Source organism: Bison bison, unplaced genomic scaffold (assembly GCF_000754665.1).
Source record: "Bison bison bison isolate TAMUID 2011002044 unplaced genomic scaffold, Bison_UMD1.0 scf7180017864061, whole genome shotgun sequence".
NCBI lineage: Eukaryota > Metazoa > Chordata > Mammalia > Artiodactyla > Bovidae > Bison > Bison bison.
The window spans coordinates 4,021,405-4,036,220 of NW_011494633.1; the positions used below are offsets into that span (position 1 = coordinate 4,021,405).

The 14,816-nt window shown below is 49.6% G+C and overlaps 1 protein-coding gene across 2 annotated transcripts in view; it reads right to left on the minus strand.

The window, feature by feature from the left end:
- Positions 1 to 14,816, minus strand: part of FRMD5 (FERM domain containing 5) — a 325,052-nt gene that overhangs the window by 30,695 nt on the left and 279,541 nt on the right. Inside the window, exons 3-5 of one of the 2 annotated variants that reach the window (XM_010836175.1) lie at positions 11,088 to 11,130; positions 10,783 to 10,861; positions 773 to 870 (exon numbers count right to left, since the gene is read on the minus strand). In XM_010836175.1, coding sequence (XP_010834477.1) covers positions 773 to 870; positions 10,783 to 10,861; positions 11,088 to 11,130 — 220 coding nt within the window. Of the gene's footprint in view, positions 1 to 772; positions 871 to 10,782; positions 10,862 to 11,087; positions 11,131 to 14,816 lie in introns of those variants that run through there. The other variant, XM_010836176.1, reaches the window with a different exon arrangement.

Sequence of the window (14,816 nt, forward strand, 5' to 3'; positions counted from 1 at the left end):
TTTAGTTTCTTATTGGCAAGCATTTTTTTTTTAGGTTCTATTCACAAAATAGCTTCCTGGAGTTCACAGATTTCCGATTACGAGTTCAGTTTCTTTGGGAGAAACTTCACGATTTTAGCGCTATAGTCCAAAATAACCCAGTGACAGTTTCAGGCTAAAGGACTAAGAGAAGTCCAGGAAGTGGCACTTAGGAGTCTCCTGCATCTCATGAAAGGAGAAGGGATGATGTATGAAGAGTGCATACCTTTCTCTGTTTTGAAAAAAAAAAAAAAAAAGCCAGTCTGGGTATCGGCTGGGTACAGCCCCAACTCTTATTTGTGTGTAGAAAATGGGTTTGTAACTTGGAAACATTTTCAACTTTGAGCAATCTGAATGGGAAAGTCTCTGAAACTGACACCAGAATCCCAAGGCGCTTCACATCTTTGAGATTTGCACAAAAGGACAGGGAAAAAACAGAACAAACAGATTCAGATTACTCTCCAGAGGCTTAGTAACTTTATCAACCAAGGGTGCAGGGAAACACTCCCTCCTCCCGACACAAACAGAGTCTGAATGACTTGAAGGGGCTTCCAGAAAGACTTGAACTGTGGACAACTTGAGGCTGAGTGGTCAGAGCTTCTTGGATCAAGGGAGTCCAGGCAAAGCCCTTTAACTTGGACTCTGTTTCAAGTTAGATACTGTTTGTATCCAAGAAGTAGTCATCTGTGGTAACTGAAATAATGTAATCAGTACTTAGCATGAAAAGCAAATTTATCCTGTCAAAAGTCATTACCTTGAAGGATATAAGCGGCTAACAAGGCTGCATCTGATGTTTTACAGAGGAGGCGGCCATGGTAGAGATCCCTTTTGATCTGCAGGAAGACTAAATACCTGGAGAGAAAACAGAGAATGAACTATAAAGGATTTCTTTGATTGCTTTAAAGATATAAATATGTAGTATCAGCCTATCAAAATCTCTGTCAGGACACTTTTACTACCTCAAAACAAAAATCTCAAAACATGTCCCAGAACAAATACATTTTTCATATCCCTGAGGACTAGACTCTTTCAAGCACTTTGCCCTGAACTGATTTTGAGGTTCAATTCCAAATAACCTGTCAGTTTCCTCCTGCAGCTCAAAACAGAAATGGTATCTTCTGGTTAAAAGCACTGTGCCCAGTGTTGGACTCTGGAAGGAGCCAACTCCAGTCTCTCAGCACCGACAAAGCAACCTGTGTCATGAGAGGGGCTGACGGAGCCGCTCTCCTCCTCGGACTCTCGCTGATGTCTCCTAAGAAGCAGGGGGCTTCCCTGCTGATTCAGTGGCTAAGACTTGGTGCTCCTCATGAGGAGCCCGGGTTCGATCCCTGGTCGGGCACTAGATCCCATGTGCCGCAAGTAAAGATCCCGTACGTCATAACAAACGTTGGAGATTCTGCGTGCTGCAACTAAGACCCAGTGCAGGTAGGTAGACAGGTAAGTAAGTAACCAATAAACAAGCAGAAATGTGGGGAAGGAACGAGCCCATGGGAGGGATCTGCCTCTGCTCGCCAGTGGACCTGTCCTTATGTGGAACAGCCCTCGTTATTGGCAGAGGTCAACCAGATCTCTTAGAATTTGAATAAGGTGTAATAAGAGGCACCGGTGAGGGATGGACAGAAACCTGTGGCTAGCATTTCTTCAACCACAGGGCACTCTCACCTCAGGTGGAAGTAGGCTGATTCTCAAGAGCAACCCATAGCAGCTGATGCGTATTGAGCACTTACCATCTGCCAGTCCGGGGATTATACACTTTACTGCAGCCTCTCAGCTAATTTGCACATACCACTCTGAGAACAGATACTGTTATTGTCCCCTTTTTATAAGATAAACTGAGGCTTCAGTGATTTTCTCAAGGGCACATAACTGGAAGATGGCAGAGCCAGGATTCAAGTTTAAGACGGAGGTTGGCTCTTCATCACCATGTTATTCCTCCCTCTCGGTGCTGTGCTATGGCTGCTTCGTATTCTCACAAGTAGTTGGGTGGACCCTGTGACCACAGAATTGTTGACGCTCCATTTTGAAAGATCTTTGCAAGGAGTGGAGTCTCTGCTGTACATTACATCACAGATCCCCTGAGAAGAGCAGAAGCCAGGGGTATCAAGCCCTTAAGTGAGTCACCCACCACAGCAGTTCTTTGGCCAGGGGGCATCTGTGGTGGTTTAAAACCATGTCCACAGGGAATTCCCTGGTTGTCCAGTGGTTAGGACTCTATGCTTTTACTGCTAAGGGTGCGGGTTCAACCCCTGACTGGGGAACTAAGATCCCACAAGCCATGCAGTGAAGCAAAAAACAAAAAAAAGTCGAGAAATTCCCTGATACTCTGCATTTCCAGAGGTAGAGCTTAATTTGCTCCATCTGAGTGTGGGTTGGACTCGGTGGCTTGCTTCAAACAAGCAGAATAAAGCAGAAGTGATAATGTCTGACGTCTGAGACCAGGTCATAACATCCCTACAGCTTTCTCCTCATTCTCTCTCTCTCTTGGATCACTCATTCTGCTCGAGGATACTTAAGCAGTCCTACAGAAAGGTCCATGTGGTGAGGAACTGAGGCCTCCTGCCAACAGCTAGAAGTGAACTGAAGCTTTCTGCCATGTGAGTATACCATGGTGGAAGTGAATCAGTCAAGACTTCAGATGACCACCGGCCCAGCCCACCTCTTGGCTTCAACCCCAAGAGAGACCCTGAGCTGGAGCCACCTAGCTTAACTGCTCCTGAATTCCTGACCTGCAGACACTCAGAGATGAGAAATACTTGTGATTTTAAGCTAAGTTTTGTGGCATTTTGTTAAACAGTCATAGATAACTACAGCATCCCTACAGGAGTAACGGGAATATAGTGAAAAGGAAAATGAAAATCACTTAGTCATGTCTGACCATTTGCAACCCCCTGGACTATCCAGTCCATGGAATTCTCCAGGCCAGAATACTGGAGTGGGTAGCCCTTCCCTTCTCCAGGGGATCTTTCCAACACAGGGACCAGCTGAGCCACAAGGGAAGCCCTGGGAATATAAGTAAAATTCCCTTAAATTCCATCAGCTTGAACCAAAAAGAAATTAGGCTCTTCCTGGACAACTCGAGGTTTCCATTGCTTCTGTTTTCAGGCAGAAGAATAACACCGAGGATTCCATGCCCACCGGATCATGTGAAAATGCTCAAAAGCAAGCAGACCAGTGACAGCACAACTTCTAGGGTGAGGAGGGTCACCAGCAGGTGACTCAGAGCCCGGGGCTTGGTGATTCAAGTAATTAAATAGAAACAGAGTAATCTTCATTCTCTTCTAAGCCCTGCTACCCGAAGTGTAGCCCACCTTACAGAGGTATCAGCAGCAGGTGGGAGCTTGTTGGAAATGGAGAATCAAGCCCATGTGAGACCTAATGAATCACTGTAACAAGATCCACAGGTGATCTGGACATATATTAAAATCTATGAAGCACTGTCCCTAAGAAATTCAAAAGCATCCTTCTAACCACATTAGGGTAGACCACCCTCCTCAAACCAAAGGGAAGATGACTGCTGTAGTGTGGAAGTTAGTAAGAATTCCCCTCCTTTTCCCACCTACTATACCCCCAATCGACCCAATATTTGCCAAGGAAAACCGAAGGAAAATTACATCATGCAGTGAATAGTAATTTTTTAAACTGAATCTAGCACATCAACCCTGAATATTCATTGGAAAGAGTGATGCTGAAGCTCCAATACTTTAGCCACCTGATGTAAAGAGCTGACTCACTGCAAAAGACCTTGATGCTGGGAAAGATTGAGGGTAGGAGGAGAAGGGGGCGACGGAGGATGAGATGGTTGGATGGCATCACTGACTCAATGGATGTGAGTTTGAGCAAACTCCGGGAGATACTGAAGGACCAGGAAGCCTGGCATACTCCAGTCCACAGGGTCGCAAAGAGTCAGACATGAGTGAGCAAGTGCACAACTGCTAAGTCACTTCAGTCGTGTCCGACTCTGTGCGACCCCATAGACAGCAGTCCACCAGGCTCCCCCGTCCCTGGGATTCTCCAGGCAAGAACACTGGAGTGGGTTGCCATTTCCTTCTCCAATGCATGAAATGAAAAGTGAAAGTGAAGTCACTCAGTCATGTCCAACTCTTAGCGACCCCATGGACTGCAGCCCACCCAGCTCCTCCGTCCATGGGGTTTTCCAGGTAGGAGTACTAGAGTGGGGGTACCATTGCCTTCTCTGAAGTGAACAACCACCACCACCAAATCCAGTTTGTCTACACTCTGCTTCCCATGGTGGAATATCACAAGATGTGTGGAAGGGAGGGGCTGAGCCCTTTTCTTCCTCTTGCCCCTCCAGCCCCACCTGTCCCAGGCTTTGGGAGGGCATGATAGCAAGCCTTTGGCCTCCTGCTTGTGGATCACTTCCTGGACCTGAGTTCATGCATTACTCCGCCCACAGCCCTCTGCTTGTCCAACATTCAGTGACAGCACATACTGGACTGAAGGAGAGGTTTCAGAGGCCCTGGGCAGCGATCCTCAATGTGGTGGTGAGGACAACACCCCCGGGGGGGTGGGGAGCATGTGACTCTGCATATGAGTGGTCCTGGGTTTGAAAAGGCTCCTCCGGAGCTTCTGATTTGCTCCCCAAGGACCCTCCTCACAGCGAGAACCACGATTGATGCACGACAGGGACCTCGGGTGAGCTGGAGCGGAAACATGGCTTTCCACTGCTGGGCAGGCTTCCTTCAACCTTGTGAAGGTAGAAGAGCTACAGGGAGCTCAAGGGGAAGGCTGCAGGAATACGGTCCGGTGACGGGGTCATCACAGGATGGGAGGGTCAAGGGAGGGGCAAGTCAGCATCCTAAAGCAGCACACTGCAGTCTTCAGAGGACAAGAGACAAGCTCATGAAAGAACCAAATGATGGCTCCATGGAACGGAGTTCCACAGGGGTCCCCCCTTCCTTTTCTGCCCCAGCGACTTCCATCAAGCTTTGTGTTTTGTTCATTTGAGAAGGTAACCAGTGACTCAGTGTTGTCAGTCATGAAATCCATCCCACATGACTCATAGCATCCTTACACTTATCCCCAAGATGCCGTGACACGTTCTCTCCTGCCACACAAGGGCCTAAGGAAGCCTGTCCAATTGCTGGGGACATTGTCACCAGGGCCGCTGGGCTGCCAGGCAAGGGGTCAGCTTGCTGGGCTGCCCAGACCAGCTGTTCATGACGATCAGGCAGGTTGGGGTACCCAGGCTCAGAACCTCATAGGAGGAGTCACACAGCCTAATTCCCACATTGTATAGCTGAGGAAACAGAACCTTTTTCTACCTGATACTTTTTCTACCCCTGTGGTAATTTAGTGAGCTATGGTTAGGGAGATCAGATCAGATCAGTCGCTCAGTCGTGTCTGACTCTTTGCGACCCCATGAATCGCAGCACGCCAGGCCTCCCTGTCCATCACCAACTCCCGGAGTTCACTCAGACTCATGTCCATTTAGTCAGTGATGCCATCCAGCCATCTCATCCTCTGTCGTCCCCTTCTCCTCTTGCCCCCAATCCCTCCCAGCATCAGAGTCTTTTCCAATGAGTCAACTCTTCATATTAGGTGGCCAAAGTACTGGAGTTTCAGCTTTAGCATCATTCCTTCCAAAGAAATCCCAGGGCTGACCTCCTTCAGAATGGACTGGTTGGATCTCCTTGCAGTCCAAGGGACTCTCAAGAGTCTTCTCCAACACCACAGTTCAAAAGCATCAATTCTTCAGTGCTCAGCCTTCTTCACAGTCCAACTCTCACATTCATACATGACCACAGGAAAAACCATAGCCTTGACTATACGAACCTTTGTCGGCAAAGTAATGTCTCTGCTTTTGAATATAGAGACATTCCTCTGTTCAGAGGAAACAGAACCTTTTTCTACCTGATACTTTTTCTACCCCTGTGGTAATTTAGTGAGCTATGGTTAGGGAGAGAAAGGTCCTAAATGAAGTCAGGGGAACTCCTTTTCATCAGAGAGAAATTCTCACTGGAAAAAAGAGAAATCAGCTTTTGATCAGATTTAAGACAGAAAGGCTTGCTCTTTAGCACACCTTTTTGGTTGAACTCTGCCTCTCTCCTTTTTTGCTTCAAAGAGGCTTTACCTCATGTCCAGTTTTGTTTAGATGCCAGGCTGTCCTAAAGTGATGGGAGGACCATGCAAAGGCAGAATGTGTGAGAGCCTAAAAGATGACGGAGGAAAACCCGAGCGTTTCTGGAACACGCACATCCAAGGTACTGGTATTGGCATTGTGATTTCTGACATCAGAGGGTAGGGATTAATCCAGAGATATTCCCACAATTAGAGGTTCTGAACTCTGGAAAGCACTGGTGGCCCCTGAAGAGTTTCTTCCAGAAGACCCTTTGGCCCTGTCTTCCTCTCTGCCCCTGGCTTCCTCTATTTTCTGCCCTTCTTTTCCCTGACTGTAATCAAGTTTAGTATATCTTCCACACCAATACTAGATTGTGGGCTCCTTGGAATTAGAGATTCATGTTTCATTACCTTTAATATTCTTCTAGAGAGCCTATGACTTCCCTGGTGGCTCAGACTGTAAGGCGTCTGCCTGCAACGTGGAGACCTAGGTTCGCTCCTTGGGCTGGGAAGATCCCCTGGAGAAGGAAATGGCAACCCACTCCAGTACTCTTGCCTGGAAAATCCAGTGAACAGAGGAGCCTGGCGGGCTACAGTCCATGGGGTCACAAAGAGTCGGACACGACTGAGCGACTTCACTTTCACTTTTGGAGAGCTTATACATCCTGTGCCTCTTCACCTTCCCTCCTTCCCACCCACCCATCCAGTTCTGAGCACATGCGTGTGCCAGGCACTGCCACAGCGGCTGGGAATGCAGCAGAGAACCAGAGTCCTCCTTCTATGGAGCTGACATTCCAGTGATTTACTCAGGTTTTCCTCTGTCATCTTTTAGATAGGCTGTATGCCGTTTAACATGCACTCTTTCATTTCACCCTCACAGCAACTCAATAAGGTGATTACTGTTTTAATCCCTGTCTCATACACGAGGAGAGGGAATGATCAGAGGCAGTGTTGCTTGCTTTGTCACATATCCAGCTAAAGAACGATCTGGGATTTGAACTTGGGTCTTCTTGATTCCTTCGCCCAGAGCTGGCAAACCAAGCCTGCCACCAGAATCCCGTGAGATAAAATAACCTTTGATTGGAACACAGCCATGCCCGTCATGTATGTGTTGTCTACGGCTGGTTTTGCATCACAATGGCAGAACAGAGTAGTTGTGACCACGACCATATGGCCCACAAAGCCTAAAATACTTCTGATCTGGCCTTTTCCGGAAAAAGTTTGCCAACTCATCTTAGCCTAAGCTAAGCTCAAGTGACATTCACCGTTGGAATAAATTACCTATACGCTTTATTAACATTTTTAAAAAATGGCCTAAAAAAATCTATGAACATTTTTTGAGCACCTGTTCAAACATGTGTCGGGGCCCTTTGCTTCCTGGGAAGGTGGGGCCCCATTTGCACTCAATCGCCTTCTATCACTTGATCTTTCAACCAGTTCGAACACCTGCAGCCGTTGTTAAAAGCTAAATCTGTTGCCTAATCCCCATTTTCTCTGCCTTGTCTCTAGCTCAGACAAGAAAATCTATTTATTACTTTAAAAAATGACAAAAGAGATTAATCAGGATTTGGCAACTAAATTTATCATCTGGGAAGAATCCAAGAGATAAATTGAAGCACAGTTCTTTACTCCCTACTTCATCCCTCCTCTCAGCCTGGCTTTATGGGGACAGCCGAGACGGCGGTGAAATTTAGGACCAATAATGCCCGGAAAAAACACACTGACGGCTAAATTAGTCTGGCAGGAAGGTGGGGTACAGGGCTCTAAGCCAGGAGTGAACTGTGGGCATTGAGTGAGGCGAGGGCAGGCACCCACTTAGGTGCAGCTGAGCCCAGGCCTCCACAGAACGCCCCAGGGAGCGGGGACACAGACTCCAAAGCAGACCCAGGCGCCCTGAGAGCCACACTCCTGGCAATGCCTGGAAAAAATGTGCCCGAGGGAAGGAGGGCTACTGAGGCGGAGAGCAGCAGGAAAACAGTAGAGCGGTGGTCCCCAGCCTTTTGGCAGCAGGAACTGGTTTCATGAAAGACAATTTTTCCATAGACCAGGGAGGGTGGGGGGTGATGGTTTCTGGATGATTCAAGCTATCACCTTCTTATGCACTTTACTTCTGTTATTATTACCTGAGCTCCACCTCAGATCATCAGGCATCAGATTCTGGACGCTGGGGGCCCCAGTGGAGGATGGTGGGCATGATGTGTGCAGAGAGGGGTGGAGTTCACACTCTTGCCAGTGTCTTTAAAGTCTGCTGACTTGGAGAGAAGCCTGACCCTGGCTTTCTCAGGCCTCAGTTGCTTAAGTGTCAGGACGCTAGCTGGGACAGAAGAGGAGTGGGGATTATCACAGCAACAAGGGAGCAAAGCCAGAACCAGGTGGACTTGTGCCCTCTGCAGAGCTGCTAGGGTCCACAGGCCATGTGACTGATCTGGCAATGAACAGTGTGCCTCGGCTCAATGCCAGGCTCCCTGGGGGTGCATTAGAAGTACAAGACCCCGTGTAGTGGTTAATCCTCCTGACAAAGCTGTGGGGTACTATTACCATCCTCATTTTATAAATAAGGAACCTGAAGGTCAGAGAAGTCAAGGATTTTATGCTCAAGGCCACACAGAAGTAACAGAACAGGATCTGAGCCCCCAGGTCTCTGCTGCCTTTAGTCGGGGGGCACATTAGTATTATGCAGTGACATTTGCTTTAGAAGAGTCTCTCCTAACGCCCGAGAGAACCGTGTACTTTTGTCCTTCAGTCAAATCAGAAGGCCGTGTGTCTGCCGTGCTCTCGCGGGCAGCCCTCTGGGTTGTTAGACCAATCCTTCTCATCCTCTCTGTTAATCCACGGAGGTGTGGACAAGGTGATCCTAACGCTGGGTGTTAGAAGGCGGGGAGTCAGGCTTTCAACAAAGATGTGTTAAATGTTTCTGCCATGTGGACAGGAGCCTGGTCTTCAGGGTTGACCCTGGCCTCCTCACCTCTTTCCAGAGGGAAGAGGGAGGGAGGGAGGAGAGGGAAGGGGTAGAAGGGGGAGGTAGGGGGGAGAGGCAAGGGGGAGGGAGAAGGGGGAGGAGGGGGAGAGACAAGGGGAGAAGGGGAGGGAGAGGCGAGGGGAGAAGGTAGGGAGAGGCACGGGGGAGGGGCAGGGCTACGACAAACACTCTGGAAGTCACGAGCAGGGCGTGCTCAGTCACTTCAGCTGTGTCTGACCCCGTGGACTGCAGCCTGCCAGGCCACTTTGCCCATGGGATTCTCCAGGCAAGAATACTGGAGTGGTTGCCATTCCCTTCTCCAGAGGGATCTTCCCAATCCAGGGACTGAACCTGTGTCTCTTGCGTCCCCTGCCTTGGCAGGCAGGTTCTTTACCACTAGTGCCCCCTGAGCAGGGCAGGCCAGTGCTTTGCTCAAACTCTTCTCTGCTTAAATGGTTAAACATCATGGTTCTCCCCTCACTCTCCTGCCTGAAGCTACAGGTTTGCTCTTGAATACGGATGAGCTTGGTTTTCAAAAGACAAGTGGGAGCCACACCCACTTCCGTGTGGTCGAGCGGGGCCTGCACTTTGCAGGCGCCCAGTTCCGGAGCACGAGATTTGGCTCTAACTACACAGGGCACTGTCCTCAGCGCTTCAGGCTGGGCGGGTTCAGGGTTTAGAAACAGGTCTCAAGGCCTTAGAGGACAAGCAGTCTCTGCACTGGCAACGGCCTCGTCCAGTCTTGGCTGTCTCTAAGGTTTTTTGGTTTTGTTTCTCACTGCACTGCTCTGTATGTGGGATCTTAGTTCCCTGACCAGGGATTGAACCCACGCCTCCTGCAGGGGACCACTTGGGAAGTCCCTGTTGTCTCTAAGACTTTAGGGAAGGGGTTAGAGCTGGCAGAGCCGTCTCCTCCTCGGCTCTAGGACTTCCTAGCATCACATCTTTACCGAGGGCTCCACCCTTCACAGGGAAACGTAAAGGTTTTGCTAATGTCAAAATCAGATCTTTCTAATATAAAAATTAAGAGTCTCAGTTCAGAGAGTGCCTGAACCTTTAAGGCAAGACTTTTAGAGTGAATTTGGCTCCCATGTACCAAGCCCTCGAGGAAGCGGTGCCTCTCCTGCTCGCTGAGCCTCTTGTAGCGTGGCGTGGGCACAGAGGCTTTTTCTCATCCTCAAGTGGTGCTGGATGAGACGCGGTTCATGCCACGCAGCTGCCTGCCTTCCCTGTAACATGATCCCCACAATGAAGAGTTTATCACGAGCCTGGGCCATCAGCACCCTAGAGGTCACCCACTTGAATTCAAAATCCTCAGTGTTTCCCGGCTTGTTTTCCAGTTTCCTGCTTTGCCATTTAGGCTGCTGGAGTCTATTTCAAGCCCCCAATAAGCAGCAATACAGCCCTCTCCCAAAACATCCCCGGTGGCCACATCACTGGTGAAAGAAAAAAGTGCTTTTGAGTAATTACATTACTCCAGCTACCTTTGCAGATGGCCAGATTAAGGTGAAGCATTCACACTTCTTGAAGGAAAGAACCTCACTTTGTTGCAGTTCTCTTGAGGAGATGAGCAAAGTGAGCATGCGGAAGTGAAACGCAGAAGTAAGGCTATATTTAGGAAGAATTCTTGCCTAGGAGCTTTCCAGGGGACCTAGGAAGTTACGGCCCCTCTTTCCTATCCTTCCCAATAGGTCTTGGAGGCTGAGGGATGTAATAACCAGCCTTACCTGGTTATTTCTTCTTTCAGGGCCGCAGGGTCTGCAGGGTAAAACTTCACACGGAAACACATGGTGAACGGAGGCTGGGCTGCACAGAAAAAGAGGTGTCCATCAGCAAAGACCCTCTTCGGCAGATGACAGGACTCACTGCCCCCCTGGATGCACAGGACTCTGAACCATCAGAAGATCCTCTCGTGTTTAGGGCCAACTTCTGCTCAGAACAACGGAAGGTTCCCAAGACACATTACAAGGAGGTGGTTTCCTCCCACCCTCCCCAGGGGCGAGGCTTCTGTCTTTTCATGGACAGTACTTACATCTCAATTGCTTCACCACAGACTTTGTAAACTCCAACCAATGCTGAAACAGAGAACACAGACCAAGAAAACCCTAATGAGAAGCAGTGTCAAATATATCTCGCTGTATTCGATTTAAATAGCTAGACAGATTGTAGCCCAGGGTGAACGCGGCTCAGAAGCCTGTGATATGTACGTTTGGAGAGTAGAGAGTGATAGGATTTTCTGAAATAAGCTCCCCATGGAACCAGCTGTGAAGGGGGGAAGAGTTCCAGCTTCAGATGCCATTTTGGGGCTCCCTGGCAATGTCGCCTTCCAAGATGGGGCGCCAGAGTTCTGAGCCATGTTTCTGGTGTGCTGATGGGCAGCAGTGAATGCACGGATGTGTGCTGGGGACAGAGCTCCACTTGGCCTGAGTGGCGAATGGCTCCCTTTCATGGGCTGTGCGTGTCTGTGTGATGTGGTGGGGTCGTGAGGACACACAGAGGCGATTGGGAGCAGCTCTCGAAAGCACTGGCAGGTGGAATTTCATAAATGGTGAGAAGGCAGGAATGGCTGGTGTATGTTTCGTTTTTGTTTGAGCAACACATTGCCAGCCCTTGTGTGAGGGAATACATACTCAGAATTCCTTGGCATCCAGGGATGTTTAAAATGTAAGTCTTGTAAGATACCCAACCACAACTAATGTAGTATCCTGTTTTCCCTGGATTTTCACAGAGGCTGGACACAGTAGCAACACATTCCCACCCCCGCCCCCCGCCATGGTACTTCTGTTTGGGTCAGGAAGCAAGGAGGTGGTTCTATATCATTTTCCCACTTCTACATGGATGCCTTATAAAATGCATTATTGATATTTGCTGCTTTTGTGCTCATCAGGAAACTTGACAATTTGCAGAGAGCTAGAATAGCTGATATTTGGGGCTTGATTATCGGGAAGCAGCTTAAAAGCACTGACCATAAGCTCTGGGAGGGCAGGACATTCTACCTGTTTCCCACTGTGTCACTGGTGACCAGCTCAGCGTTCAATGTTCAGCTCTAAGACGGATGGAGGAGCTAGTCCTCACCTCCCTCTTTTCTGGCAACTTTTGCTCAGTACAGTGGAGCCTCTTGGCTGAGTCCTCTCTCTGGCAGGAGAGCAGCCAGGGCTGTGCAGACACATCCTGGCCTCCCTCGGTTTCCAGCTCTCACCTTCTGGCGGGGCTGTGGTTCGTGTAGTTAATGGACCCACTAAGAGCCAGTTCTTCCATCAGCGCCACATGGATAATCTGAGCTGACACTCTGCTCTCTTGCTTCCCTCTGATCTGAGTTCCCACGAGGCTGGCAACTCATTATAGCCACTCAATGTGGTTAAGAGGTCCTTCTCACATTACACGGCCCACCGCGGCGTGCCTTCCCAGGGAAGGAAAGGCAAGGGATGAAATTGCATGGAAATGACTGGGGTCCCAGGCCGTGCCTGGGAAGGCGGCGGAGGCTGGCCTGTGCAGAGCACACCGGGACTGTGGACAATGAGATGAACACAGCACATGTCTGGGGCTCAGAAGACAGAACGCCCTGGGGCACGGGACCCATAGGTTAAAATGAACAAAGGGAGATAGACAGTGGGCTGCCCCGGTGGCCCAGATGGTAAAGAATCTCCCTGCAATGCAGGATCCTGGGTTCAATCCCTGGGTTCGATCCCTGTGTCACCCCTGGAGGAGGGCGTGGCAATCCACTCCAGTCTTCTTGCCTGGAGAATTCCATGGGCAGAGGAGCCTGGGCTACAGTCCATGGGGTCGCAGAGAGTCGGACACGCCTGAGCGACTGACACAACAGCAACCACACAACTAAATGCAATGACAGATCCATTAGCAGCAGAAGGCAGAGAGGCTAAACGCAAGAGGCTACTCCTCTTGGCAATAGGTGGAGACAAGAGTTTGTACTGGAGTGAGACTCCTGAAAGAAGTGAGTCTGGAGGAGACTCAGAGGGGTGGGCAGGCAGTGGAAAGCTTGTCTAAGAGACTTCAAGGGTCTGGCAGAAAAATCTTGAGAGCATCCCCCGAAATATGGTGAGGGCCAGGGTGACCTTTTGCAGCTGTCTGGCTAAATCCAGGTCCCAGAATTACTAGCAAATTGATAACACTGGCTTGGGGAGGCGGGGTTAGGAGAAGAGTAAAAAGAAGGTTCAGAGACGGGAGCTTCCACCTGTATTTGGGTGAGTGGACCAGTGTGGTACAGTCTTTAGATTTGGGAGGCTTGAAGGGCAGGCTGAGATCAGGATGAGCCCAGGGCCTGAGGGGCAAAAGGGAATGGGGAATGAGGGTAGCTCATCCAAGAGTGGCCAGAGGAATCCCAGACCCTACAGAGACCCCTGAGAAGTGGGCAGGGACAGCATGGGTGTGAGCGCCAGGTTCTGCCTCGCTGGTGCTCAGGGGAAGGGGTCTAGGGGGAGCCGGGGAGCTCAGTAGATACAGAAGGACAGTTCTCTACTGGTCCATTTCCTCACAATGCTCAACGACCCTTGCAAGCCCCCCTGCTTGGCTTAAACCCTCAACAAAGGCACAGAATCAGGTCACTTTAGAGGCCATAGAGCAGGAATTCAGCAGGGAACCCCTGAAACCACACAGGCTCTGGCATCAGGCAGGTCCAAGCAGGACCTTTGTCACTTGCCTTGGGCAAGTTAGGCAACCTGCAGGAGACTGTTCACTCGTCTGGAGAGTGGATGGTCAACTGCCGGTACGCATCTCATTCATGGGAAGGATCCAGTAACTTATGTGAAGCTCTCAGCTTTGTGCATGATAACACCTCAGTGCTCAACATCCATCGGCTCAAAGCTCTAGGTGTGTGTCCAGCGTGGAGCCTGGCACATGGCAGCCACTCCATCAAAGTTTATTTCTCCTTTCCCCTACTTCCTTATTTTTCTCTGTCTCTGTTGGCTTTAAATCTTTGCAATCTCAACACACTCTCTTATTTTCCTCAAACACATTCTAAGTGAAAAACAATGGACAGGACACACTTTACGCTTGAACAGGATACATTTTACCCTTTTTTCTTCACACGTCACTGTCTTTGGAAGGTGAAGAACTGCAGGATTTGCAAGGGCCGAAAAGCCTGTGTCAGTTGGGCTCCACCTCTGTCCTGCTCGGGGAGGGTTGCTGTGGCACTCAGGCAAGGCCCCTCCTAACCAGACCAAGGCGAGCATGCCCATTTACCAGGGAAGGGGCAGGACAGCCTCAGCCTATGACCTGGGCTCTGGGGCCACCACACCAGCCCAGCCGCTCTGCCTCTAACTGGGCAGCTTTGGGCAAATCTCTTCAGCTTTCATGCATATTAAAAAGCAGAGATGTCATTTTGCTGACAAAGGTCTGTATGGTCAAAGCTATGGTTTTTTGATTTGTCGTGTATGGATGTGAGAGCTGGACCATAAAGAAGGCTGAACACCAAAGAATTGATGCTTTCAAACTGTGGTGCTGGAGAAGACTCCCGAGAGTCCCTTGGACAGCAAGGAGATCAAACCAGTCAATCCTAAAGGAAATGAACCCTGAATATTCCCTGGAAGTACCGATGCTAAAGCTGAAGCTTCAATACTTTGGCCCCCTGATGCAAAGTGCTGACTCACTGGAAAAGACCCTGATGCTGGCAAAGACTGAGGGCAAGAGGAGAAGGGTCGACAGAGGACAAGATGGTTGGATGATCATTGACTCAATGGACATGAGTTTGAGCAAACTCTGGGAGATAGTGAAGGACGGGCAAACCTGGCCTGCTGCAGTCCAT